We start from the raw sequence: 27,046 nt of genomic DNA, 5'->3' as shown, positions 1-27,046 counted from the left end.
CAAGCCGGGGTCAAGTCCAGTAGCGGGTAATCTGCTGATGCTGGATTGTCTGCTGATGCGGGGTCGCCTGCCGATGTGGGATCAAGGGCCAGGAAAGTCATCAGCTAAGCCAGGTCATGCACTAAGAAACACAAAGAACAGAAGACTGCTAGCAGTGATGCACCTTAGAGCACAAACACAAGGGCAAGGACTGCAAGCTATAAGGTGATATATATAGTAAGGTGTGCAACATCATCACTGAGTGATGCCCAGGCAGCAGGCAAGTGATGATGCAAACAGAGTTTATAGGAGACAGCAGTCCGCACATGTCCAAGATGGCTGCCAACAGGAAGGCAAGGTAAGACCTTGACAGCAAGGCAAACTCAAGCTTAACACATCTTAAAAACTCAACTCATTGGTGGACTTTATCCCATACATAAATGTGTCCAGTCTGTAATGACCTGTGGAGAACAGAGAAAAAGTCCCAGTGACCACAAACACTGCCAAGCATGTGACCACATTTTCTATTCTGCGTAAACATTATCTTAGCAAACATCAGCTGAGCTTGAAAGCTGGGCACTTCTTAAAACACATTTAGAGATATGACAATTTAGATCTAAAACGATCAACCTGACCAATAGTTGTCCAATGTATGGACATCTTTACAAAGAAAACTGTTCAGTTTAAACTATATACCAAACCATTGGTGCTTGACTCCTGGTTGGGTTCTGCGTATACCATCCAGTGCTTCTGCCGTGGTTCTCCTGCATAATTTGCACAAATGATGCTGTCTGGTGATTCACAGGTATCTACAATCCCCAATGTAGGTAGCTGCACATCAAAGAAGACCTTACCTCATTACAAGGTGACAAATACATTTAAATTATTTATGATGTTCCAGAATTTGAAATGCTAAACCAGAAGATAAATTATTTTATCCCATCCCATGCTGATCTTTAGTATAATTCTAATCCATATATTTTATACAAAACATTCCAAAACATAATTTCCCAGTTCTTAAAAGTGCACCACAGAGAAAACAGTCCTAAAAATACTACCTGTAGTGCTTTGTGTAAAGACCACCACAGTTTAATATTATATCCAAAAGAAATTCCAGTATCCATAAGGGTCAGTCATAAGGAGTGATTATGCAGCAGATCTCAGGGGAAACCTGAACTGGGGACAGCGCACATACATCACTCAGGTTCAAGGAGAACAGTCCAGCATGCACTTTCACACAGATTAACAACTAATCGCTTGTGCGGCAAATAGGAAATTCTTTGCAGGGAGATTTGCGCTGTGCAATAGGCTTACAACTGGCCACTGGAATGCAATCCCATTTTAATCCGCATTGGAATTTATAAGAACAAGGAAAAGTTGGATATATTAATAAAGGTATATGTCAGATGATACAAGCTTGAAGTAAGGCATTCCTGTTGCCAACTCTTTCAAAGTAAGCCATTTTAAATTTTTTATAGGTTAGGGAGCTCTAAGATTAAAATATAATTAAAAGACTACTGCAACATCTTTTTTTTAGAAACAAGATTTGCCTAAAACACTACTTACTTATAGGAACCTAATGTACATTGTCCTTATTCAGTTGCGGTACGAAGTCTTATTTCATTCTTATTGAGAGCAGTAGGTCAAACAGCACAGATAAGTTTAAAGGTAGAATGCTAACCACAATAAAAATAATAATTAACTAAAAACTTTAAAGTGCACTTTCAGCTAGGATATAAATCACCAGAACATGCATACAATGTCAGGTTACACATACATACTATTTTTTTTTAATCTTTAGATAAGGATTCAATTTATAAACCAGGTAACTGCAGGTGAGTTTAATCTCTGACTGCTGGTGGAGGAACCCACAGGCAACAGATTCTGTCTGAGGCTGAGGTGATGCTACTGTTTGAAAATCGAAGGAACATTATTTTTGCAGAGGTGATAAGTGATAAATAAGAGTAGTAAAGTAAGGGATCCCTTTTACTGTAGAGACTTTTAGCCATGTTTGTAAAATTGCTGGGATGGATAAACAAGGTGTTTATACCATGTTGATAAGTGGTTCTGATCCCTGATTAAGCATCCCACAAACAATCCAAAAGTCCACATTGAGCTAAACAAAACCCTACAAATGTCAAGAGTTGGCAGGTGGACTCTCACGATGCTGCATCCTGAGCATGCCAATGGCCACCCATTGTTTATATTGCTTACCCTTAAAAGCCCCACTGTTAAGACTACTGCACCAAAACACGTGATGCGAGAAACACGTTGTAAGAGGGAATTTAGCATAGACTTATGCTATTGCATGTAAAGAGAAAACAACACCAATGTTACATTTGTTTTGCAGTGACCTGATCCTTCCATGGCAACATTGCCAGGTGCAGACATATTCTTTCCATGGCTACCACATGTGGCCATAAATGCAAAGCAAATCATTTATTTGTCAAGATCTATTTTTGGTGTGTTCTAGGACCTGCATGGAAAAAACTAAGATACATCTATATGTGACCACTACATAACGTTGTTTGCTCATAAATTGGGAATAACCACTGTGCTAAAATGTATGTATAAATATCTTCCAAGCATTGTATATATGAAATGGGAGATCTGAGCATGTGCCTTGCTGTCATTAGCATGTGCTCATAAAATCTAACTTGCTTGCAAAAGAATACAGTACTAAAATGAAAATAATGTGGATTGCGAAATACACAGAATAAATTAAACATCAATAAATCCACAGCAATTGTAACTCTTTATGATTCTAATTCCACACTAATAAGTCCAACATAGAACAGTTCTCAGTTCTGAGTCAACATTCGCCGGTCTCAATTACCAAATCAGTAAAAGACAGAAAGCAGTGTTCCTATAAATAACTGCTCTTGCAATGAAGGAGATTCTTAGCATATTGTAATAAGATAGAGGATTAAGCCTCCATAATCCACTTCATTGTTTTAATATCGCTGTCCTAAGCAGTTCAAGTAGTGAGAAGAAAATGTATGCTCTACAGAGGTGATCCCAAAAAGGAAGATTAGCTGTTGAGATTCTACTAACTAGTCACTACATTTACTGTAAAGTCATCAAGTCCTTATGGAAAACAATATTGTCAATAATTGTAAAACTATGACTGGAGAGGAAGGAGAGGCGCACAACAGGGGAAATGTTGAGGCAGATGAGAGAAGACATTTGCATGTCAGGGAGCGTGGGGGCCAATATCTAGAGTCTGCTAAATGTGAGGATCTAAACATACATAACAAATAACAACAAACTACCAATGTGTAAAATACAGTAAACCCCCGCTCCATCACGGTTCAGTTTTTGCGGTCCCGGTATATTGCGTTTTTTTCTGTAATGTTATTTTACTATATAAATCATGAAAAATTAAATATTTTTGTGTTTTCCATAGCTCTTGCTCTGTCTCTCAGAATCTTTTATGTGTTTAAATGAGTTTCTATTGTTTTAAAAGTGTGTTTAAAGACCCTAAAATGCTTTTAAATGTACAGTGACAGTAAAAAAAACATGCCTACAGTGTATTTAATAGGGTTTTTCTATTTCGCGGATTTTCACTTTTCGCGGGTGGGTCCGGAACGTAACCCCCGCGATGGAGGGGGGTTTACTGTACATGCATCTGCCACTCCAGGACGCATCATAAACCTAATCCCCTATGTTTCAGGAGATGGTTTTAAACCAAGTAAATCCCCACTTGAATGCAGATAGACCATTAACTTTACAAGAGAAGTTGCACTGTGCAAGGGAATTTGCCCCACAGCTTAGTGAATGAGGGGAAGCTCTGCGACTTCCATCATCCAATCATGAGCAAGCAAAAATGCAGTTTTTTTTTCTTTTTCTTCATGTGATTGGGTATTCTCTTCAAAATGAAACCTCCCCACTATCCCCAAGCTTTGGGGAAAAAGTACCTTGCATTGTGCAACTTCCCTTAACCACTTCCTGACCACCTGCCGCCTATTTACTGCGGCAGGGTGGCTCTCCTCGAGCGTGGGAAGCTAGGGGGCGAGCACTCGGCAGCGGGGAAGTCGATTCACGGCTCATGCAACTCCAATTGCCGTCTGACACCCGCAATCGCTCCCCGCTGAGGGAGAAGGATGGCCGGCTGTTGTAAACACAGCCGACCGCTCTTCTCCTTGAAATGATCACAGAGCTCATGTGATCCTTCCATATAGGATTACATGTCTCTATGGTCATTTCACAAGCCACGCCCCGCCACAGTTAGAATCCCTCCCCTAGGCTCACATTTAAACCATTGCTCACCCATAGGGTTAACCCCCTTCCCTGCCAGTGTCATTATTACAGTAACAGTGCATATTTTTAGCACTGATTACTGTAGTAATGTCACTGGTACCCCCAAAAGTGTAAAAAATGTCAGTTAGGGGTCCGATCTGTCCGCCGCAATGTCGCAATCCCGCAAAAAATGGCAGATCGCCGCCATTACTAGTAAAAAAATAAAAATTACATAAATCTTTCCCGTAGTTAGTAGACACGATAACTTTTGCGCAAACCAATCAAAATATGCTTATTGAGATTTTTTTTTACCAAAAATATGTAGCAGAAAACAAATTGGCCTAAAACGTTAAAAAATTTTGATTTTTACATTTTGTTTTGAGAATGTCATATAGCAGAATGTGAAAAATATTGTTTTTTTTATTTTTTTAATTGTTGCTATTTTTTTGTTTATAGCACAAAAAATATAAATTGCACAGATGATCAAATACCACCAAAAGAAAGCTCTATTTGTGGGGAAAAAAGGACATACTGTTTTTAAAACTTATCAGTTTAAGTATCAGGGGCAGATAACTTGTCATATACCCAACTCATACATCAAAGCTGAACTCCAGGACACCAAATACTAACTGTTTGGCAGCTATAAGAGATGTCTTATATATCTTTCATTTATGTATTTAGCTGCTTGTCTAGAGGAAACCTTTAAGTATGTTAATTTTTTTTAGCCGACTAAAAAATCTTTACATATGTCCTACTACACAGTAATACAACTTTTTATGCAAGGTTGATTCTTATGTGAGAAGTATATGTACACATATGTAATCCATCCCTGCAAAACTTCAGCTACATCCTACACAGGACAAGAATGAAACGTGAACACCTGCAAAGTTAATTCAGTTTCCAGCTTGTGGCCCTTATGGGAATCATCGAACATGTGGCTAGAATAGCTTCTGCAAAAAGTTGCTTTTGATACCTAGTGAGGTATTTTGTTTGATGTTGAATTCTGATGATAATAACAGAAGCGTCATGTTTTACAAAAAAAAATTAGCACAGCTATTTTCCTTACCTGTCCTGGCTGCTCACAAGCTGTCTGGTATCTAGCTTGCTGGCAAAGCTCCTTCACCCGCTCATATTTTGGCAAATGGTTGGACTGTGGTACACTTTTGTTTGGCTCCTCTTTCTTTCTGATGAATTTTCTGGTAAGAGAGATGTTTAAGTGTGAGACAGGACAAACAGCTTTCTTGAATAAGGGGTTCAACGATGAAGATACTAATTATTAAGGTCGAAAGTGCAACCAAAAAAAAAAAAAACCACAACCTTATTGAACACTTTTTGGGTGAATTGAAATGCAGATTGCGAACCAGGTCTTCTTGTCAAACATCAGCACCTAACCTCACAAATCCTCTCTTTGCTAAATGGGTGCAAATTCCCACAGACATACACCAAATAGTGTGGAAAGTTTTCCTAGAAAAGTGGGAGTTGTTAAAGCTGCAAAAGGGAGAGGGGGAGCGGGGCACAACTTCTTAATGCTCATGGTTTTGGAATGAGATGTCCAATATACTGTAGGTGTGATGGCCAGGTGTCCTCAAACTCTTGGCCTACAGTGCATAGCAAGTATCAGCTTAGCAAGCATCAGTAATGTGTTTATAGCTCCACTACATCTAATAGGCAACCCTAGTCTAAACTGCATTAGGTATTAAAATTCTGTGCCACCATAAAGATAATAAGTTCTAAAAACTGATATTAGGCTCACTTCTTTATCATGGCTTTTTAATTCCATAGGGAAACTTTCCCTGGGTTTGGTCATGTAGTATCACAGATCACATAACCAGAAGATTTGTGGAGTAGAATCACTACACCAGCCATTAGCAACTATCTTTCCTGCCATACTTCAGAGAGATGGGTGTTGGGCGCTTCTAACCAAAAAAGAGAGGGGGATCCACCACAAAGAGGGGGCACAGGGGATATCCACCAAGTTCTTTTGATGCACTGTCCAAATGGCCGGGTACAAGGCAGCACTGGCGGCAAACTTCGGAAATTCCGCTGGCAGAAGTGAAAGGGAAAACAGGCGCCACTGTATTAAGCCAAAAGTTTATTGCACACAAATCACAGTAGTAACTTACATCAGGGTAAAAACCAGTCCATGTAGGAGCATCTGTTCCGCACTGTCCGGCCGTCCACCAGCCCGGAAGTGATGTCGTAGGAAGCTAGTCCGAGGAGCTGGTTTCGCCAGAAGCCGCAATGGAACGCAGGCTCCCGGAAATGACGCAACGCGTTTCGGAGCATGCGTACTCGGCTTCTTCTTCAAGACGCTTGAAGAAGGAGCCGAGTATGCATGCTCCGAAACGCGCTGCGTCATTTCCGGTAGCCTGCGTTCCATTGCGGCTTCCGGCAAAACCAGCTCCTCGGACTAGCTTCCTACGACGTCACTTCCGGGCTGGTGGACGGCCGGACAGTGCGGAACAGATGCTCCTACATGGACTGGTTTTTACCCTGATGTAAGTTACTACTGTGATTTGTGTGCAATAAACTTTTGGCTTAATACAGTGGCGCCTGTTTTCCCTTTCACATCTTTCCTGCCATGGGGGATCTTCTTCTGGCACCTCACTTTTCGGTGTGCTTGGCACAATTATAATTTGAGCCTTTAAATTTTGCATGGTAGAAAGTGAATTTGGGGTGTTATGAACGTTTAACCGCACAATTCATAGTTCCTTTGCGGAAAATAATAAGTTCCCAGTGCTACCCAAACTATATACTATGCCAGCAAGGCAGGCCCCACTTAATTCTCCCTTGGGTTACAAAACCAGCTCTGCCATCACCGAACAACTCTCATTTAACTGGACTCTTTATTTAATGTACATTACAAAGTCCACACATTTAGTTGTTAAATCATACTGCTTTGCAGTTCTTACACACAAGTAATCAATACAAAATTATTATCAGTTGTAAAAGTCCCTTGTATACCTCTAATTGCACTGAGTATCCTAATCAGATATGGCCTTACAACATATTACTATGTCCTATTTTGTACAGTATATTTTAATAAACTAGAAATAGAACCTTCTATTCCAGCCTGGTAGTTCTCTACTGGTTTTTGCTTCGGGGCTCTCTGGCATAAAGACAGAAAAATATTCCGCTGGAGAAGTACAGTAACCTCCTCTCCAATCTTGTGCCAGATGTAATTTTAAATCATGACACATGTTTATATTGTCGAGACATGTAAAATGAAGTTCAGTCATTGTATGAAATAATAAACGTAGCCTGTTACCCTCTTTCCACCAAGAATGTATCTCTCCAGATCTTGTTTTTTTTATTGGTCCGTAATCTAGAATAAAAGGAAGGAGAAGGAGTCAGAGTGAGAACCAGCTGTGTAAAAGTGGGTCTCATGTTAAAACAAAAGAGTCAAAAGTTTGCAATGCCCTTAGCAACAGGAAGTTTGCAACTTTTTTTTAGCAGGTTCTACAATGTGACAGAAAAAGCCTGCTTTATCACGAACTGAATCATTTTCTTTGCTCCAGTTTTATGGATGATGACTGATTACCAAAATCCTAGTAACTTGTTCTTTTTATTTTGGATTATTTCAGTGTGTTTTTTGTTCCCTTAGTAAATGTCAGTTCAGTAAAGGGTGAAATGAGAGTTGGCAAACTTAAAACGTCTGTATGTAGGCTGCAAAAATGACTATATAATTGTAGGCTTTATCTGTGCTATACATACTGGATGTGCATATGATTCCAGGGGTGTAATAGAATGGCTTGTATGTCTCTGCCCACTGCCTAATTCTAACCCAATCTAGCCAGACAGAAATATAGAAACTGTCATTGCAGACATAATTTAGATTGGTGAATATCCATCATCCTAAAGTCTTTCTTTTACTGCTTGATTGATTACTGATCTAAAACAAGCATATATATATCTGGTGCCCCAACAATTCTCATCTGCATACTTGCTCTGGGTCAATTACTCACTAAATAGTGAAGCAAGAATAGATATGACAGTCCAAGCTTGGAGCCTCACTATTTAGTGAGTCACTGCCCCAGAGCAATTGGGCAGATGAGAATTCTTGGGTGCCATATGAGATCATCTTTGTTTCCAGTCAGCAATGGAAGCTTCCATTTTGTTTTGTTTTTTGACAGTTTTCTTTAAAAAACTATTTTTTTTTCTCGACTAGTAATATATTCCAAAATATTAAATAAAATTAACAATCAGTAAATGCTGTACTACAAAAGGATTTTAGTGGACAGCTGTCTATTTTATCATTGCCTTAAACAGGCATGCCAACCAAGCAATAGCATGCAATGTCAAGCTGCAGCTGCCAAAGTCGGCAGAATATTGGCATGCATAAGGATGCGGATATATTCCAGAGATAAAAGTATAATTCTACCACTTTATAAAACCATGGTCTGACCACATCTGGAGTATTCTGTCCAGTTCTGAAAGGATGTGTTGGAACTGAAGAGAGTCCAGAGAAGGGCAACTAAACTAATTAGGGGATTGGAAGACCTTAATTAAGAAAAGCGTTTACAAGCGCTTGATTTATTTTCTGTGGAGAAGAGACGCCTGACATGATAGCGATTTACAAATACCTCAACGGTGATCTCAGCACAGAAAAAAAACTGTTCAGTTGCAAGGAATGTAAGAGGACACAAGGCCATTCAATGCGGAGAAGCGATTTAACCTCAGGCTACACAGGGTTTTTTTTTTTTTTACAGTAAGGGCAATAAGATTGTGGAACTCTCTACCACAAACGGTGCTAACTGCGGGGAGTATGGCTACTTTTAAAGACTCTTGGACGTACATCTCAAAGATCAAAACATTCAGGGGTATGGGAAATTAATACGTTCAAACACACCTACACAGGTTTAACTGGATGGACCATTGTCTTTATTCAACCTCAACTACTATTTAACCAAAACTGATAGAATGGCTTTAGTAGCTGCTAGAAAGTTTAACCATCAATTTTTTTTTTCTTGAGAGTATACTGGTGAGAACAATGTGGTTGTCTTTCCAGGTCTTCATAGCTGTCATGCCATTACAAGGGATGCCTCTATCTTACAATAATAATATAAACAGGAACTATAACAAGGAGATTTCACTTTTAGTATCATAGTAACATACACTATATTACCAAAAGTATTGTGAAGCCTGCCTTTACACGCACATGGACTTTAATGGCATCCCAGTCTTAGTTCAAAGGATTCAATATTAAGTTGGCCCACCCTCTGCAGCTGTAACAGCTTCAATTCTTTTGGGAAGGCCGTCTATAAGGTTTAGTAGTGTGTCTACGGGAATGTTTGACAGGCATTGGCAGGCACTGTTGTGGAAGAGAAGGCCTGGCTCGCAGTCTTCACTCTAATGCATCCCAAAAGTGTTCTTACGGGTTGAGGTCAGGACTCTGTGCTGGCCAGTCATGTTCCTCCACCCCAAACTCGCTTATCCATGTCTTTGTAGACCTTGTTTGTGCACTGGTGCACAGTCATGTTGGAACAGGAAGGGGCCATCCCCAAACTGTTCCCACAAAGTTGGGAGCATGAAATTGTCAAAAATGTCTTGGTAGGCTGATGCCTTAAGAGTACACAAACAAGGTGTTTAAAGACATAGATAAGTGAGTTTGGGCTGGAGGAACTTGACTGGCCTGCACAGAGTCCTGACCTCAACCAGATAGAACACCTTTGGGATAAATTAGACCAGAGACTGGGAGCCAGGCCTTCTTGTCCATATTAGTGCCCAACCTCACAAATGCGCTTCTGGAAGAATGGTCAAACATTCCCATAAACACACTCCTAAACCTTGTAGACAGCCTTCCAAGAACAGTAGAAAATGTTATAACTGCAAAGGGTGGGCCAATTCAATAGTGAACCCTACGGACTAAGACTGGGATGCCAATAAACTTCATGTGCTTGTAAAGGCAGGTGTGCCAATACTTTTGGTTATATAGTGTATAAGAAACCAGTGACACTGTCCACAAGAATTCCTAAACAGTGGAATAAGGTGCCTCTGCATGCGCTGTTTTCTGAGCTTTTGTTTGTTGTCAGTTCATTCATCTACATAGATTGCTAAATATGATTTTACAAAAAAAAAAAACACCTTATTAACTTTATTAACATTCTATGCCCCCAGCATTTTAAAAAAGAGCAAAAGGTATGCAACCATAGCCAACATTCTAACAATGTTATGGGGCCAAAATCGCATATGAAATGTGCCTCATAGGCTAACCCCGTGTAATTTTGTAAAGATTTATCCTGCCAATACTCTTCCACAAACAATTATGTAGCTTATGTATATCCAAAACATTTTGGGGGATAGAGTAGAGAAGGAAAGGGACCTCTTTCAAGTTTTCATTGCTGCCTGTGTCCCTGCTAGGTAGATTCGCCCTCTGCATCTGTTCTGGTGACCACTGACAGACAGTGATGAGAAATTCAGCTTTTAACAGGTGTCCTCAGAAAAACAGGTGATTAGACACCTTTTAATAAGGACACCTGTTCTCGTGACAACTGAAGAATTCTGTTGAGCTCCCTCTATTATCATCTCATCCAGTGAACAGAAAAAGCAGAGCTATATTCAATCACTGTATGTTTCAAGATGACTACTCCTATCTGCAGAGATCCCCATCAACAGGTTTCAATCAGCGTGAAAACATCATAGGCTCCACCTCTACGTATTATGTCCAACAGGACTTCCTCAGCAGGATTTCTTCTGAGGAAGTTCTGTTGGTTATAATGCATAAGGGTAGAGCCTATGATGTGTGATCTCTGCAGAGAGGAGTAGTCATCTTGGAACATATACTGGTTGTATATAGCTCTGGTTTATCTGTTTGCTGGATGCTTTATGAGGTTTTTAACACGCTGTTTGTTTTACCTTCTTGTTGATTGCAGAATGCACTCTAAGTGGCTGTAAAAAATACTAATAGTGAGCAACATAATGTGGTTTTTGCTCTCTTCCATGAATGGTTTACCACTGGCAGTGTTGTGAGATCACCCCTTTACTACCATGCTTGTTACTACATCTGAACATTATATATCAAGTGATATTGGAGCTACTATAACATAAGGGGTCTATGCTTAAGGACAGCAGTTTGATTGGCACAAGGTGGAATTGTGAGAGCACTTGTTTTGAGCACAGCAAGAGTGTTATATGAAGATCACATGTTTCTGACATAGAATATTTAGTAGGATTGCTGTGTGTGAATTGTGATTGTATTTATACATGAAGTGGGAATTTAGTCCTAGCCCCGATTCACACCAGTGCAGCTTTGAAATTGGTCTACTTCAGTCGGATTTTAAAGCTGCACAGATCAGTGCAATTTGCACCTCAGATTTTATTGCGGCTTGCAACTTCATTTAACAGAAGTCTATGAAGGTTACAATGAAATCCCAAAACAGTGGTACGGGAAACTTTTTCAAAGACGCTGCAACTTGAGCTGGAGCTATCTGAATGGTTGTCGCATGACAAATCACACCATTGATTGTTGCAAGTCATAGTTGTCCGGGATATTCTCTTTATATTTACAAAGAGTAATTCAGATGCAACATATTATTCATCTTTAATTGTTGAGATTTTTTTGGGATAGTGCTGCACTTATTTTATTTTTTATTTTACCAAAAAGCCAATGTCCATTTCCTTTTTTGCTTTAGGGAGTTATACTTTCCTTTCTATTTTTAGATACACTGCATACACACAATAGGAAAAGACAAAGACATGCTAACCTGTTCCCCGGTCTCTCAATATCCATTAGAGGGAGAACAGACTTCCCATCCATGTCAGGTGGAGTATCCAAACCAGCAATATCCAGTATAGTTGGAGCAATATCCAAGTTCAGCACAATCTGAGGCACACTGCAAAACACAACCGTACAGAGCTACAGATAAATAGTAACAAAAATTATCTGCATTCATTTAGAAAATGATGAGGTTAATGAAATGCATTGCTATTACCAATCTGCCTCCTATTACAGCAGCATAATTAGATAGTTAATTCCTGAATGATAACACAAGACAGATTTTCCTTCTCATTTACTCCAGACAGATTTACAAAAGGTAACTCTGCATTATAAAAAAAGGGGAAAAGCTTGAAAAATGGAAGTCTTTTACCCTAACCAAAGAAGAGTTTGTGTATTGTGCTTCATTATGTCAGTTCACACTTAACTTATTTGCTAATTCCTAAAATTAAAGTTTCTAAATCAATGCTACTACAAGTACATATACATCATGCTAAAATTGTAACTTTCTCAGAATTTCAGTTTTGAATTCTGTTTCTATCACCCTATATGGTTCTAAAAGACCCAGAAGTTGGCAAAAGAAGTGTGAACACTGTTTTGCAATTTGGGGAAATTCATGTGGACAGCACAAACAGATGAACATCGTTAGTGCTGCATATACTGAATTATACAGCAGTCTATAGACTTTGCATATAACAGCACATCAATCCCCAGCTATGAATAAACTTTATATAACAGTGGAAAACATTCTAGTCATTCATCCCTATTTAGGATTTTTTTGCATTGAATACATCAGACACAAACATGCCTATATATGTACAGATGATACCCCCACACACAGAAAGTTTGGTGCCTAGCCAACTGGAAAAGCAGACAATATGAGGTACAGTATGTCCTAGTCACTGGGAATGTACTGTAGTTATAACCAATAGTCATTACTCTGAAGACCATTGTTGGTCATTTAAACACATTCGTATGATATGGTGTTCCCATCCATCCATGTGTTGATAAAGAGAACCAGACAACAACTGCCGCAAAACACAGAACAAAGCAGATTCAGTAAACTCTCAGACAGTTTTGTTTATAGTATTTGCTGCTGGTAATATGTTCTCAGAAAATTAAGAAGAGTAATGATATTCTTATTCCAAACAAAGTAGTTAGTGGCTGATGAACACCAGGACAGTTAGTCCAAGTGAGGATAAAATCATGTTGCAATTTGGAAACTCAACGGATATAACAGTTGTGAACTAGACAAGAGAACATACACTGATCCTTGCTCCACGTTTGGCCCACGCACAAAGAAAGGGACACGGATATCAAAGTCATAAGGCATAGACTTCCCCTTGACCAGCCCAAACTGTCCAATATGGTAGCCATGGTCTGCTGTATATATGATGTACGTGTTGTCCAATTCTCCCGTTTCCACCAGCATGTTGTACAGCTACCGGTATGAAAGATACAAAATAAAATCCATAAACATATTAGAATAAAATAGCAGTATTATTGTTTTACATATAAACAGAATGTATGATGAAATTAAAATATTAAGGACAGCTTTCATCCTAAATCACCTAAATAAAGTCATTTAAAAAAAAAAAAAAAGATGTGCAAATTCTTACTGTTTGTCTTATTTAAAAAGCAGCCACATCCTGAGTAGGAAAGTTTGTCCCCCTGCCAGCATGTGAAAAGAAGGACCCTCGTACTCTTTGTGGAAGCAGCGGTCTCTCTTCAGAGGTCTGACTGCCTTCCTTGATGGATTAGAGCTAGAGCTCGATAAACAGCATAGAGTGTGTGTTTTGGTGACTGCAGAACCAGGGCACTTTTTTGGCCCTGAAATTGCCCGAAGAAATTCTTGGGCACTTTAGTCAGACTGGGATTTTTTTATAAGGAGTTAATATGTCACATAGCACATGAAATGCCATGGTAAGCTAAAGCACTTCACTCCAGTAGAGAGACTAATTATGGATTGGTCATATATTCTTCAAGTTAGGAACAGGTTTTCCAAGCTTGAAGTTGAAGTTCAGTAAAAATCTAACCAAGGGAAAACCTACTCCCACCCCCATTCCAAGATGATTTTATCCCCCCCATGAAAGAAAAGATGCTTACACTTACCTATTCTGAAGCCGATCTGGTCCAGTCGCATGATATCACCAGCGGCGGCTTTAGTAAAGAGGAGAGATCACCAACAACAGCTGCAAATGCCTATGCAGTGATGTCCACCATAGGCTTACTATGGGGCATCCGTTGTCGGCTGTTCCTTCTCTATACATATCATGTGATTGGATCAGAGCTGCTTTAGAATAGGTAAGTATAAGCACCTTTTCTTTCACAGGGTAGATAGAATAATCTTAGAATTGAGGTTGGAGTAGATTTAGCCTTAGATAGATTTTGACTCAAATTCCACTTTAAACTTCCTGAGGTTCATTGCAGGATTTCAGGAGATGTCCTGTTTGGATGTATACACTTGTGTTAGGACGATGGTGATGAACACCCTGGGAGTTTGCCTTATGCAATGACTTTTCTGATTATAAATACTTCTCCTGGCCCTATAATGATGCATTTGGTAAATCCAGTATAATGTTGAATGTAGCGGAAATGCATAAAGCGTACAACATGTTCTATGCCCCAAAGGAAGCAGAGAGGGAACCTACAGTATATTACATTTACACAGTATTGGTGATATGTTACTTAAAATAAAGGACAAGATTACTTCAATTAAAACATCTAATGGACCATGCATTTAGTGTAATTATTATCATCGTAGAAAATAAAAAATAAACATAAAATAAAAATATACCTTTTCCATTGAATCATCCACAGACATAAGTGTCTGCAATCTCTTCCTATGAAGCACATTTGTAAACTCCATATGTATAGGTAACATGGCCCCCGTGTACTGCATGATCCAATGCTTGTCCATGTTTGGTGCATGATTGTAGCTGGGAGTTCTGATTCAAGAAAGCAGAATACACACAATTGTTAATACAGCTATGCATACAGCAAATCTATAAATTACCTACATAAACCAAATTTAACTTATAAATACCAATAAACTAAATGCAAGTTTGAACTTGACAATTTTTTGTAAGCCTGTTAAGCAATGACTGCCAACCACTGCTGCCAATCTGTGCCCACCAGTGCCTCCTCATCAATATTACCTACCAGTGCCCATCAGTGCCGCCTATCAGTGCCCATCAGTGCTGCCTATCAGTGCTGACTCATCAGTGCCTACCAGTGCCACCTCCACAGTGGCACCTCATCAGTGCCCACCAGTGCAGCCTATCAGTGCTACCTATCAGTGCCCATCAGTGAAGAAAAAAAATTATCGGTTTGAAAAATTTTCGGTCTTTATTTGTTTATTTAGCAAAAAATAAACAATCCAGTTATGAATAAATACCACCAAAAAAAAGCTCTATTTGTGTGAAAAAAATGTTAAAAATTTTGTTTAGGTACAGTGTTGCATGGCCGTGCAATTGTCATACAAAGTGCAACAGCGCTGAAAATTGGCCGGGTCAGGAAGGGGGTGAAAGTGTCCAATAGGCAAGTGTTTAAGGTAAGTCTTTCATAATGTGCTAGTATGCAATGCATACTAGCACATTGTGACATTACCTTGAAGGGGAACCAGATTTTTTTTTTTTTTTAGAGTTTACTACCACTTTAAGCTTTCCTCTGGGGTAAAAGGTTTGGGAAAGTCTCACCATTCTATCCTTCTTCTAATAATGTTAGGGCGTTTAAATATACTTTAGGGTCCGTAAAGTCGGTATATAAAATAAAGCTATTTAATGCACAGATAAAAGGTGTTTATGGTTCAGGAAAGAATTAGAAGTACTGTACCTTGCTTTTATATTATTTCTAGATTCCTAATTTCAAGATTACTCACAGCTGTCAAAGACTAAAAATCTTAGGCTGATATTTGGGGGAATATGAGCATTTAACTTATGTTGGTTAAAGCAGTATTAAATCCAAAAACAAAAATGTATTACCGGTATATTGCCACTTACCAATTCTAAACACGGTGGCTGCTTTCTTTTTTTTTTGCTTTTAACTATTAAGGAAAAAATTTTTCCTTATATTTTTCCTTATATTTAGCATAAAAGAATGGTATTTTTTTTTTTTTATTCCTTTATGTAAAACCTTTAACATAAATGGAAAAAAAAAATTACTGTAATGCGTGACAAACAAACCAAATTAGATCCTGCACTGTTTTTTTGGCAGTGAGCCTCAGAAGTTTTTGCAAAGCACTATTTCTAGGTGTTTTGTTGTGCGACTGCTACCTGCATTTAGGGTGCCATTAGGAATTATTGACACTGTAAGTGCGATGCACATTTTTGTGCTTTTTAAGGAACGCATGTAAAAACGCGGTGTGATTGGAGCCTAAAACAAGAAATGCGTTACTGGCAGATTGACAGGTGAAAATAAAGGAAAAAGCCAAAAAAAAAACAAAAAAAACAACAACCACCACATTTAAAGTAGAACTGTAGGCAAAACGTTTCTTTTAATTTTGGATAGAGTAAGGGAGAGTTATAACCCCTGTCAGTTTTTTTCTTGTCATCTGTGTTTTCTTGCCATCTGTAAGAGGAAATCCCTGCAAATCAAGGCAATCCCTTGGTGGCCCCCAGGTCACCAGAACTAGTGTCCCCATTGAAGGATTTCTCCCTCTTTTACATTTCTGAGGACAGCCCAAAATTAGAGATTTCCGTTTACCGTATTTATCGGCGTATAACACGCACTTTTTCCTCCTAAAAATGGAGGGCAAAGCACCAGTGCATGTTATACGCCGATATAGTAAAAAAAAAAAAAAGCCAGGCAGCGCTGAGAGGTAGAGGAGGGGGGGCGGAGCAGAAGGAAGGACGAGCGGCTGCTGTCATAGGAAGTCCCGCCTCCTATGATAGACAGCACAGTGTCCCGATGCCGGGACACGGGACGTGTGACGTCTATCATAGGCGCCGGGACGTCAGATGACAGCGGCGGCGCGTACTCGCTTCTCCTCACACAGCTCGCCCCCCTCTGCCTCAGCGCTGCCCGGCTTTTTAAAAAAAATATATGGGCGATCTGTGCAATATATGGGCAATCTGTGCAATATATGGGCAATCTGTGCAATATATGGGCAATCTGTGCAATATATGGGCGATCTGTGCAATATGGGCGATCAGTGCTGGCGAGGCTGCATTGGTGACACTGCGCTGGCGAGGCTGCATTGGTGACACTGCGCTGGCTAGGCTGCATTGGGGACACTGCGCTGGCTAGGCTCCATTGGGGACACTGCGCTGGCTAGGCTCCATTGGGGACACTGCGCTGGCTAGGCTCCATTGGGGACACTGCGCTGGCTAGGCTCCATTGGGGACACTGCGCTGGCTAGGCTCCATTGGGGACACTGCGCTGGCTAGGCTCCATTGGGGACACTGCGCTGGCGAGGCTGCATTGATGGAAACTGTGCTGGGGAGGCTGCATTGATGAACACTGCTTTGATGAGGCTGCATTCATGGGCACAGGTAAGACTGCATTTGATTAAAAAAAATAGTTCTGAGTTCAATGCTGTTTATTTAAAATTTTAAGCTTTTTTCCTAAAATTTCCCTCCTAAATGTGAGGTGCGTGTTATACGCCAATAAATACGGTACTTTCAAAGATAATGGTAATGGAGATGGTGAATCTACCGGGGGGCACAGACAGCAACAAAATCCTAATAGGTGTTTTAGGCCCTTTTTACTCTGTCTAAAATAAACAAAAGATTGCCTGTAGTTATAATTTAAGCTGCAATAAATTACATTTTTTTTTTAGGTTTAATACTGCTTTTTTTTTTTTCTCTATTTCAAATATTGAATTCATTTTTAAAATACGCATACAATATCTGTAGGATGGCACCAAGAGTTTTTATTTAATAATGATTTCTACATGAAATGCAGTAAGGCAGGTGAGCTCTGAACGTTATATAACCATGTTCATTAGATCAATGTTCATTCATTAAGTTGATGAAGGGGATGGAAAAGGACCTGCCATCAACATGAATATGAAAGCCAAAATAAACTAAACTATAGATCAAAAAACAAAGTCTGATGAAGATCATTTTCCTTGGAAGGTTTTGAGAGCAGAAAATATCCATTTAATTTGAAACAGTTTTAGCAAGCTTTATAAAGAGGGCAAAGAGTGATATTCAATAGCAACAACCAGAAAATGAGGTGGGGGTAAATCTTCCAATTGGTGTTAGTGACAGCGTGTCTAAGACATGAATTCCACTCACTTTTTAACCCTTCCCTACTTTATGAGACAAAGTACACTGGGCACAATCCTGCCATGCTCCCATTTTTGCAGTCATAATTAATATTTAAAAATGACTCGTTAAATCTATGTGTGCTTTTTCACAATCACATTTCCTTTATACTGACTTTTCAAAATAACAAATTAAATAATTAAACACTGGAAGAAATGTTTAGTGGAATATTAAAGTTTTGGTAGTTAAATAATACATTTTTTTTTTTTAGAAAGGTCTTTACATCAGAAAGACCACATAAAAGAGGGAACAAGGGACTGGTTCCAAAAGAGGGACATTACATCCGAATGAGGTACAGCTGGGAAGTATGCATACATACGTAGTTAGGTGCAGAGTAATTGTGACTTCTTAATCCTAAAATTTGCCTTCAATGAACTATTTCTAATTTTTTTGATTATTAGTAATTTCAAATGAAATTGAGAGGAACCTGCAGAACAAACGAGAACTTAGGCTTGTCTGTGTTTTACCAATCTAGTGGGAACATCTCATGGAAGGCAGTGCAGGTTACACCCCTGCAAAAGTATCCCAACTATATTATCACTTGGACAAATGTTCTTGGAAAGGCTCTTCACTTTTTTCTTTCCTGTTATTTTGAGCCAACGACATTTGAAATGTTTTTATTTTATAAAAAAAAAAAAATACAGGAATGGGACTGAGAACATTTTTTCCAGTTCACATGGAAGGGCGGATAATATAATTAAACGTAAAAAACAAATAACACAGAATGACTCATTCAGTTAAATGATTTTCAATAAGCAAAAAAAGTATTTAAGAATGATTCAACATACTTTGTTTAGAAAGGTTATTAATGACTTAATGAGCTTTATTTTACCAAGTAAGCCTAAAGGCACTGATTTGGGCAAGCTAAATGGTACAATCAGAAATGTACATCATTCGTCAAAAGTAAATAAAAGTGAATTACATTTTACTATAAAGAGAAAAATGCTAGGGAAATTTGAACGGACACCAAGTTTAGCAATCTGCAAGTGATTGTAATCCTAGCCATAGCAAAACACCAAATAAACCACTACCTTTCGCTTCCTAACAACCAGTATAATGGAGTCTCAACCTGGTGAGCTGTTCCCCTTTCCACATCAGGTACAAGAGCAAGCTTTGACTTTGTTAACACTTTCCATCACCATACATGTAAAGTCAAATTCTGCTAGCACACATGCTAGCACACAAATGTGTATGAAAGGCAGGCCATAGACAGTGTTCCGAGATTCAAACCGTCTATGGCTGGCCTAAAGCCTAGTGCACACTATTGTTTTTTTTTGTTCAACCCAAAAAGAGCTCGAGAGGGGCCGCCGTACTAACTATCCAATGTTAGTGCAGCGATCTCCCCGCTTAGCTATTGTTTTCCGACAGGGGACAGCCCCCAAACCCACACCCCCCCCGGCAAGCACACAACGGCTAGCGCTCTCAGCCAGAAAAATATCACATATATGTGCAGTTCCTATATATATATATATATATATATATATATATAATGTCCAATCCACATGAAAAAAGTGCAATCCTTGTAATAAAGTGCCAATATTCTTCACAGTGTAATAAACAGGGTGCTGTGCTCTCCTCCTATGTGCCCTCACTCACAAGCTGATGTTGACTCTAAGTACCCATGCGCCTGCGAATAAAGTAAACTGGTCCCGGGTCTTGTATTCTTATGTTATCATCTACTCCTCCTAACCGTACCCGTAACGTCACATCTGCCCATTGGAGCGCACACCGAGGCAGCGCTTTCCGGTGCGGCATTTTATGCTCATCTTACATCTATTTTATGTGAGTGTAATTTACATTTGTTTTAATATTTAATAAACAATAAAATCACACTATGTAGAGCTTTTATAATCCTTTTATATGGATGGAAATGTATTACTGCATACTGCCATTATAAGGAGTGAAGTGGAGCAGATGATAGAAGAATACAAGACCGGGACCAGTTTACTTTATTTTGGGAAAAGGAGAGTGCTGTAAATTTTTTTTTTTAAGTTGCTTTCAACAATGTGATAAAATCATCACTTCCCAGCTGAAAACACGTAATGTTTAGGATAAAAGATGTTAGGGGTTAGAACTCGTGTCAGGTTTGCCCTACAGTTGTGACCACTGTTACTCAAACTAAAAGTGAGAGAAAATCCAAAATATGAAGTTGTTGCTGGAACAGTGAAATCTTCCAGTGGCCACACTTTTTGGGGGCAACTTCACATTGTGTCTCCAGTACAGAAAGTAAGGCTTCATTCACACCTAGGCAACTTGAATCGTGGGGGAATCGCCACCATTCTGCCCATGATTCCAAATTTCAGCAAAACGCAGAATGTGTTTGTGATGCCATTTCTTTTTATTGGCACCCCAATTGCGGTGCAATTTTGCCATGATAATTCGTGCTGTAAGTGTGGCATGATTACAACGCACAAAGCTTGTCGTTTAAAGAGGAGCAGGAGCTTCTTTTGGGTGATCTGCCTCGATTTATCATGCAACAATTGCAGCATAATCAAACCACGACTGGGGTGCCATTAAGAAGTAATGGCATCGCACCTGCATCCCACATTTTTTATTTAGAATCGCAAGCAGAATTACTATGATTCCGCCCATAATTCAAATCGTCTAGGTGTGACTGGAACCTAATTCTTATATTAAACTGATTAGCATATCAAACTGGTCAAACTGGGGTAAAGCTTTAAGCCGGAACTATGTGGAAGAAAAACAATTAGTTCTCCTTCCCCCTTCCTCCTGAAGTCTTCTGGGACACATGAGAGGTCCTAGAAAACTTTGGGACCAGTCAAAGAGCACAGTGCTGCTTGCGCAGTGGGCAACTGGTTGTGAAGCGGCAACTGTCACAGCCGGGTGCCCATAGTAGAGATGCCGGCGCCGCTGAGGGAGGACAGAGTATGTAAATGGCTGGGGTGAGTGCACCGCTGGATCATGGGACAGGTAAGTGTATGTTTATTAAAAGTCAGCAGCTACAGTTTTTGTAGCTGCTGACTTTTAATAAACACAAAAATTACAGAAACTCTGCTTTAACTGCTTATTTTGCCTAGGGAATGATGAATAAGGTTAACGTTGTAAATAAGGACCACCATTTCTATAGGGATAGAGGAAAACATCATAGAACCAAACATCACCAAATCCTTTTTCATTGTTTATGCTGAAAATGGGACCATTACACATTGTCTGACTTCAGCTTAACAATTTTTCTGGTTTCCCTTGTGTTAGAATTTGGTGATTTTTGGTTCTTTGATGCTTCCCTCTATCCCTATGGAAATGATGGTCCACACTGACAATGTTCTTTAGCGGATGTATAAACTTTTGCTTTTAAGGATTATGTTCAACCACATGGGTAACATATCTTGTTCACATGTGCTCATGAAGAAGAGAACAAATGTTTGAAATGCATTGAGCTTGCATATGTTTTATTCGATCCACAGCATATCAACCCATGTATAAAACATATGTCAGCCTTTTGTTGAAATGGATGGACATGTTTTTTTTGTGTTTTTTTTTCTCTGGATCGATGCCAAGGGCCCACCCACAATCCAGTCAGAGGAAGAGTGCCGGCTGCCGAAGGAGCAAGTAATAAGTTAAATATTTGATCTTATTCATCATCCCCAAAGTAAAACTAGTAGTTAGCCCTTGCAGCAGGGAGGGGGGGGGGGGGGCAACTTCAAATGTAAATTCTCCCCCTCCTCAGTTTTGAGCAACATTTGGTCAACATTTCCATGAAAGCAAATATAGCATTTCTGTGAAAGGTTGGAAAAAGTAAAAAAAGAGGATCAATAGCTATGTTCCAGAAAACAAATTGTGAACATTATCTGCACTGGATATAATACAAAGTGTTCTACTTACATATGCTGGGAAGCATTAGGGAACAGTTCTGAAAACTGTGGTGCAGAATCCTCAGGGCCATGTGGTGCTGCGTGACTGATCACCATCATTATTGGACGATGGGGGTACATCTTCTTTGAGAGTTTAAAGTAATTAATACTGTCATTGGTAATGAGATCTGTGAAATAGTCCTAAAATAAAGAAAACATTGAACAATGTTTAAAAAATATTCCCAATAGTACAAAAGATAAAGAGCAAAGTGCAAGTATGTGTAGGGCTGAAACTTAGGTTTATGGTTCTGGACAGCGTAGAGCAGTGTTTCTCATCTCCGGTCCTCAGGGCACACTAACAGGCCAAATTTTAAGTATTACCTTGGAGAGATGCAGACTAGAATACTGCAATCACTGAGCAATCACTGAGCAGCAAATGATATCACCTGTTATGTATTCCAGTTTTCTTGCAAACCTGGCCTGTTAGTATTCCCTGAGGACTGAAGTTGAGAAACACTGGCGTAGAGAATACTTAAAGCCTGAATTGACATAGCTAATTTGGCAGGATAAGGACACTAAACTAAAAATCCTAAAAAGGATACTATAAAAAAAAAAAAAGTGGCATTTGATTTCAGCTCCAGCTGGAAAGTCCAGCTAAGTCTACTTTGAAATTTACAATCACATAGTTAAACTTAATATACTTATCCTTGTCTTAAAGTTTTGTGAATTAAACCACGTCACATTGTTTTTTTGCTGTCTGCATCCCATTAGAGAGATTTCACTTTACTTCTTTTTCTGATTACTAGGAAGCACAGAGAGGAGTGAGTCCCACCAGTGGGAACAAAGACAGCAATAAAAACTTGACAGAGGGTCTAGCCCTTCTCTCCTTTATCCAAAACTGTCAAAAAATGCCTTAGATACACCTTAACATAATGAGAGATAAAAGTAACTATACTGTATAATCTACTCAAGGCACAGTTCTAAAGGACTACTCAAACATAACATGGATAAACAGACTTGAACCTCTGTCTCGGCAGTTATCTTAAGGACTAGTACAAATTTAAGCAGTTTAGCACTAAACCAGATAATAAACAGATAGAAGAACTAGACTATTTATTTCAAATATTCAGTTTAGACCTATGCACTATTTGCAATGTGTTTTAACAGTCTTCAAAGACTGGGTTTGTGACCAAGTTCTAAGATCCATCTCCTCTGCTGCAAGATATCCAAAAGAATTGTGATAGCTGTATCTGTTCAATGTGGTCATATACTGTATATTTTATTATATATATATCACTGGTTTTGCATATGGCTAGCGTCAGTGTCACCACTGGAAGCATCAGACGATACCTGGACCCTATAAAGGTTGCACAGGCAGTCCAACTCCTCCAGGATGGCACATCAATACGTGCCATCGCCAGAAGGTTTACAGTGTCTGTGTCTCTCAAGAGCATGGAAGAGATTCCAGGAGACAGGCAGTTACTCTAGGAAAGCTGGACAGGGCCATAGAAGGTTCTTAACACATCAGCAGGACCGGTATCTGCTACTTTGTGCAAGGAGTAACAAGATGAGCACTATCAAAGCTCTACAAAATGACCTCTAGCAGGCCACTGGTGTGAATGTCTCTGACCAAACAATCAGAAACAGACTTCATGAGGGTGGCCTGAGGGCCCAACGTCCTCTAATGGGCCCTGTGCTCATTGCCCGGCCCCATGGAGCTTGAGTGGCATTTGCCATTAAAAACCAAAATTGGCAGGTCCACCACTGGCGCCCTGTGCTTTTCACAGATGAGAGCAGGTTCACCCTGAGCACATGTGACAGACGTGAAAGGGTCTGGAGAAACCATGGAGAATGTTATTCTGCCTCTAACATCATTCATAACTGGTTTGGTGGTGGGTTAGTGATGGTCTGGGGAGGCATATCCATGGAGGGACACACAGACCTCTACAGGCTACACAATAGCACCCTTGCTGCCATTTGGTATCAGGATGAAATCCTTGGACCTATTGTCAGATCCTATGCTGGTGCAGTGGGTCCCGGGTTCTTCCTACTGCACGACAATGACTGGTGTCATTTGGCGAGAGTATGCAGTTGCTGGAGGAAGAAGGAATTGATACCATTGAATGGCCCCCACACTCGCTTGACCTAAATCCAATAGAACACCTTTGGGACATTATGTTTTGGCCAATCAGATGCCGCCAGGTTGCACCTCAGTCTGTTCAGTGATGCTCTGGTCCAGATCTGGGAGGAAATACCCCAGGACACCATCTGTCATCTCATTAGGAGCATGCCATGATGTTGTCAGACATGCATACAAGCACGTGGGGGCCATACAAACTATTGAGTACCATTTTGAGTTGCTGCAATGAAATTTCGGCAAAATGGGCTAGCCTGCTGCATCATTTTTTCACTCTTATTTTTAGGATGTCTTTGATTTCAGCCCTCTGTAGGTTGATACTTTTCTTTTCCATCAAATGATGTGGCATCCTTTTGTTCCTAACACATTACCCAGTCCACATCAGTATAGATATCCAGAATTAGAGTTTTCCCCATTGAGATCTGATGTGTTTTCAAAGTGTTCCTTTAATTTTTTTCAGCAATATACTGGTATATATATATATATATATATACACACACATACATACACATATATACATACACACATACACATATATACACACACACACACACACACACAAATGTGTACACTGAGGGCTTCTCATAACTGTTCCTAAGCAATATATAATATCAGCGAGACAGGAGCATTTATTTACACTAAACCAAAGAATACATACACGTAAAGGAGTTTTTAGTTTTGTCAGTGTATCTGCTTTCCAAAATATATCAGTGGGGGAAAAAAGAAAACTATGTTAACTCTAACTGATCGCTGTAAGTTCCATGCTCTGTCTATCACCCCAAGCCAACTGGGTCTGCATTGTTGCTGTCACTGTACAGCTTGAGAATTTTTATTGGTGGAACAGTGCACTGTGTACTCAGACTTCTTTTTCTCTGAGTCCACCTGAAACTGAACTATTATTAGCAAAGTGGGGCAACAGTTTGTTCTACTTTTCTGGTCGGTGGCTCAGGCTATCATGGTACATAGTGAACAAACTGTCTCTTTTAGCTCCTTCATCCCAAGGCTTGGTATGCCTTGTGCGGCTAACATGTCTGATGTTTTTCTAGCCAATTAACTGGGGTAAGATGAGGTACCACAAGACAGTTGGGTGGCAAGAAATAAAAATTCAGCCCTGGTTGTGACATGTTCGAAATACAACTTTTGACTTTGACAGCAAGTACGAGTTAATAAAAATAAGGTGCATATCAACCGAAATTAATAAACACAAGCAGCGCTGCTTGTGTTTATTAATTTCGGTTGATATGCACCTTATTTTTATTTTGTTTATTATGGGGCAGCAGCTTTTATAGTTTTAACCAGTTTTAACGAATTGTATCTTATGGTCTATGTGCACATGAGATATATCCATTTACCAAAGCGCTGGGTGATTGGGTTGCCAGGTTTCTGAACACTCAGTCTCTTTTTACATTTCAAGTACGAGTTAATATTTTTTTTTTACTTAGAAAAGTAATGCATGGATGCTGGAATGGTCTTCTTGAAGAAAAGACAGGATTTCCAGTTTACAAACTCACTTTTCTCCACTATTTTTCTTAAAGTGAACCCAGGAGTGCATTCTATAGAAGCCACATTTGCAGACTTGTTTTTAAAGGTCATGTAATCTCTTCCTGTTTCTTCTGACTGACTCACAAGATAGTAAAAATGGGATAAGGATACCTTTAAATGCAACTCATGAATGGCAGCCTCCATACTGCTGTACTCACAGGTTCAGTTTAAGACACAAGGCTGAAATGTGTAAGTGGGTCTCATTCTTATCCCGTTTTAGGATTTTAACCCTATGTTTCAATAAAGCCTTCAGACTTTTATTTTTATCCTGTCGTTTGCTGACTTTTGCTGGACTTTGACTTCCAGCCTCTGTCTTCTTTCCCAGTAATCTGTTGCGTGAATTTATGCCTCTGGCAAAGCTAGTAGGATCCAAATGCAATCATGGACAGTTGTGAAGACAGGTGCCAACAGTGAAAAAAGGAGATCCAAAAATTACAACACATTTCTGGCAATAATGTTGATGCTTAGCAGTCAACTGGAAGTGTTTTGATATTTTGCCTGTACAGCCCTTTTATGCAATTTACTGAAAGGTCACATCAATCCAACATGTAGGATGTTGGAAATTTTTGACCTTTTAATTTCACTTTATATAATCTAGTAAAAGTGGAACTGACACATTTTAGGCAAATGAGTATAACATATCAGTACAGGGGGAAGGATGTATGCCACCCTGATGCTTTCCAGATACCTTTCCCGACAAAACCTACATCATGTGCCAAGTCAAAGCTTTGATATCCTGGAAAGCATAAAGAAGGCTTAAAAGGCTATCAGTGTGTTGTATCCTGCTTGATTAATGGGTGACATGGCTTGCCTTTTATTTGCTTTTACTTTCTAAATTCCTTTTTTATCAAGGTACTCAGAGTTTAAAAATGCTGGAACATTATGATGACCAGAAATTAAAGTTCAGTTTAGAGTAGTGACAATTTCAACAGATTATGAATATTAGGCTGCTAAGGTCATGGTATATATGAAGTTTAATGTGCAGGATGGATTATTAGTTGCAAGTGAATACCCAGCCCATTTCCAATGATTAAATGAAAAATAAAAAAGTAAGATGCAAAGAAAGCAAAGAAAAATAAAATACTGAGGCTCCTGCAAATTTAAAGTGAACTAGTGCTCAGACTGCATACTAAATTTTAACATATTCTGGACAAGCAGTAAAAGCAGTTTAAAATCCCCTACTACTGTGGCTTTGGGCTTTGTGGATACATTTTTTTTTTTTTTAAAGTTCACAACTCATGAAATTAAATATCAGCTTTTTTTTCATATGAGAGTAGATCTTTGCAGCTTGCAAGTCCTCTAAAGGAAAGCACACAGCAGATGTTACAGATGAACTGAAAATGCAATGTTAGGC

At 39.3% G+C, this 27,046-nt stretch overlaps 1 protein-coding gene across 1 annotated transcript in view; it reads right to left on the bottom strand.

The window, feature by feature from the left end:
• Positions 1-7,482: 7,482 nt before the first annotated feature.
• Positions 7,483-27,046, bottom strand: part of SULF1 (sulfatase 1) — a gene marked incomplete at its 3' end in the record, with an annotated part of 156,100 nt that continues 136,536 nt past the window's right edge. Inside the window, exons 6-10 of the mRNA XM_082258789.1 lie at positions 22,045-22,214; positions 14,730-14,880; positions 13,198-13,373; positions 11,922-12,050; positions 7,483-7,543 (exon numbers count right to left, since the gene is read on the bottom strand). Coding sequence (XP_082114915.1) covers positions 7,483-7,543; positions 11,922-12,050; positions 13,198-13,373; positions 14,730-14,880; positions 22,045-22,214 — 687 coding nt within the window. The remainder of the gene's footprint in view (positions 7,544-11,921; positions 12,051-13,197; positions 13,374-14,729; positions 14,881-22,044; positions 22,215-27,046) is intronic.

This window comes from Pelophylax lessonae, assembly GCF_965119305.1.
Source record: "Pelophylax lessonae genome assembly, chromosome: 5".
Classification (NCBI taxonomy): Eukaryota; Metazoa; Chordata; class Amphibia; order Anura; family Ranidae; genus Pelophylax; species Pelophylax lessonae.
Note: the sequence above shows the minus strand (reverse complement) of the source record. Positions and strands in the feature narration are given on the sequence as shown.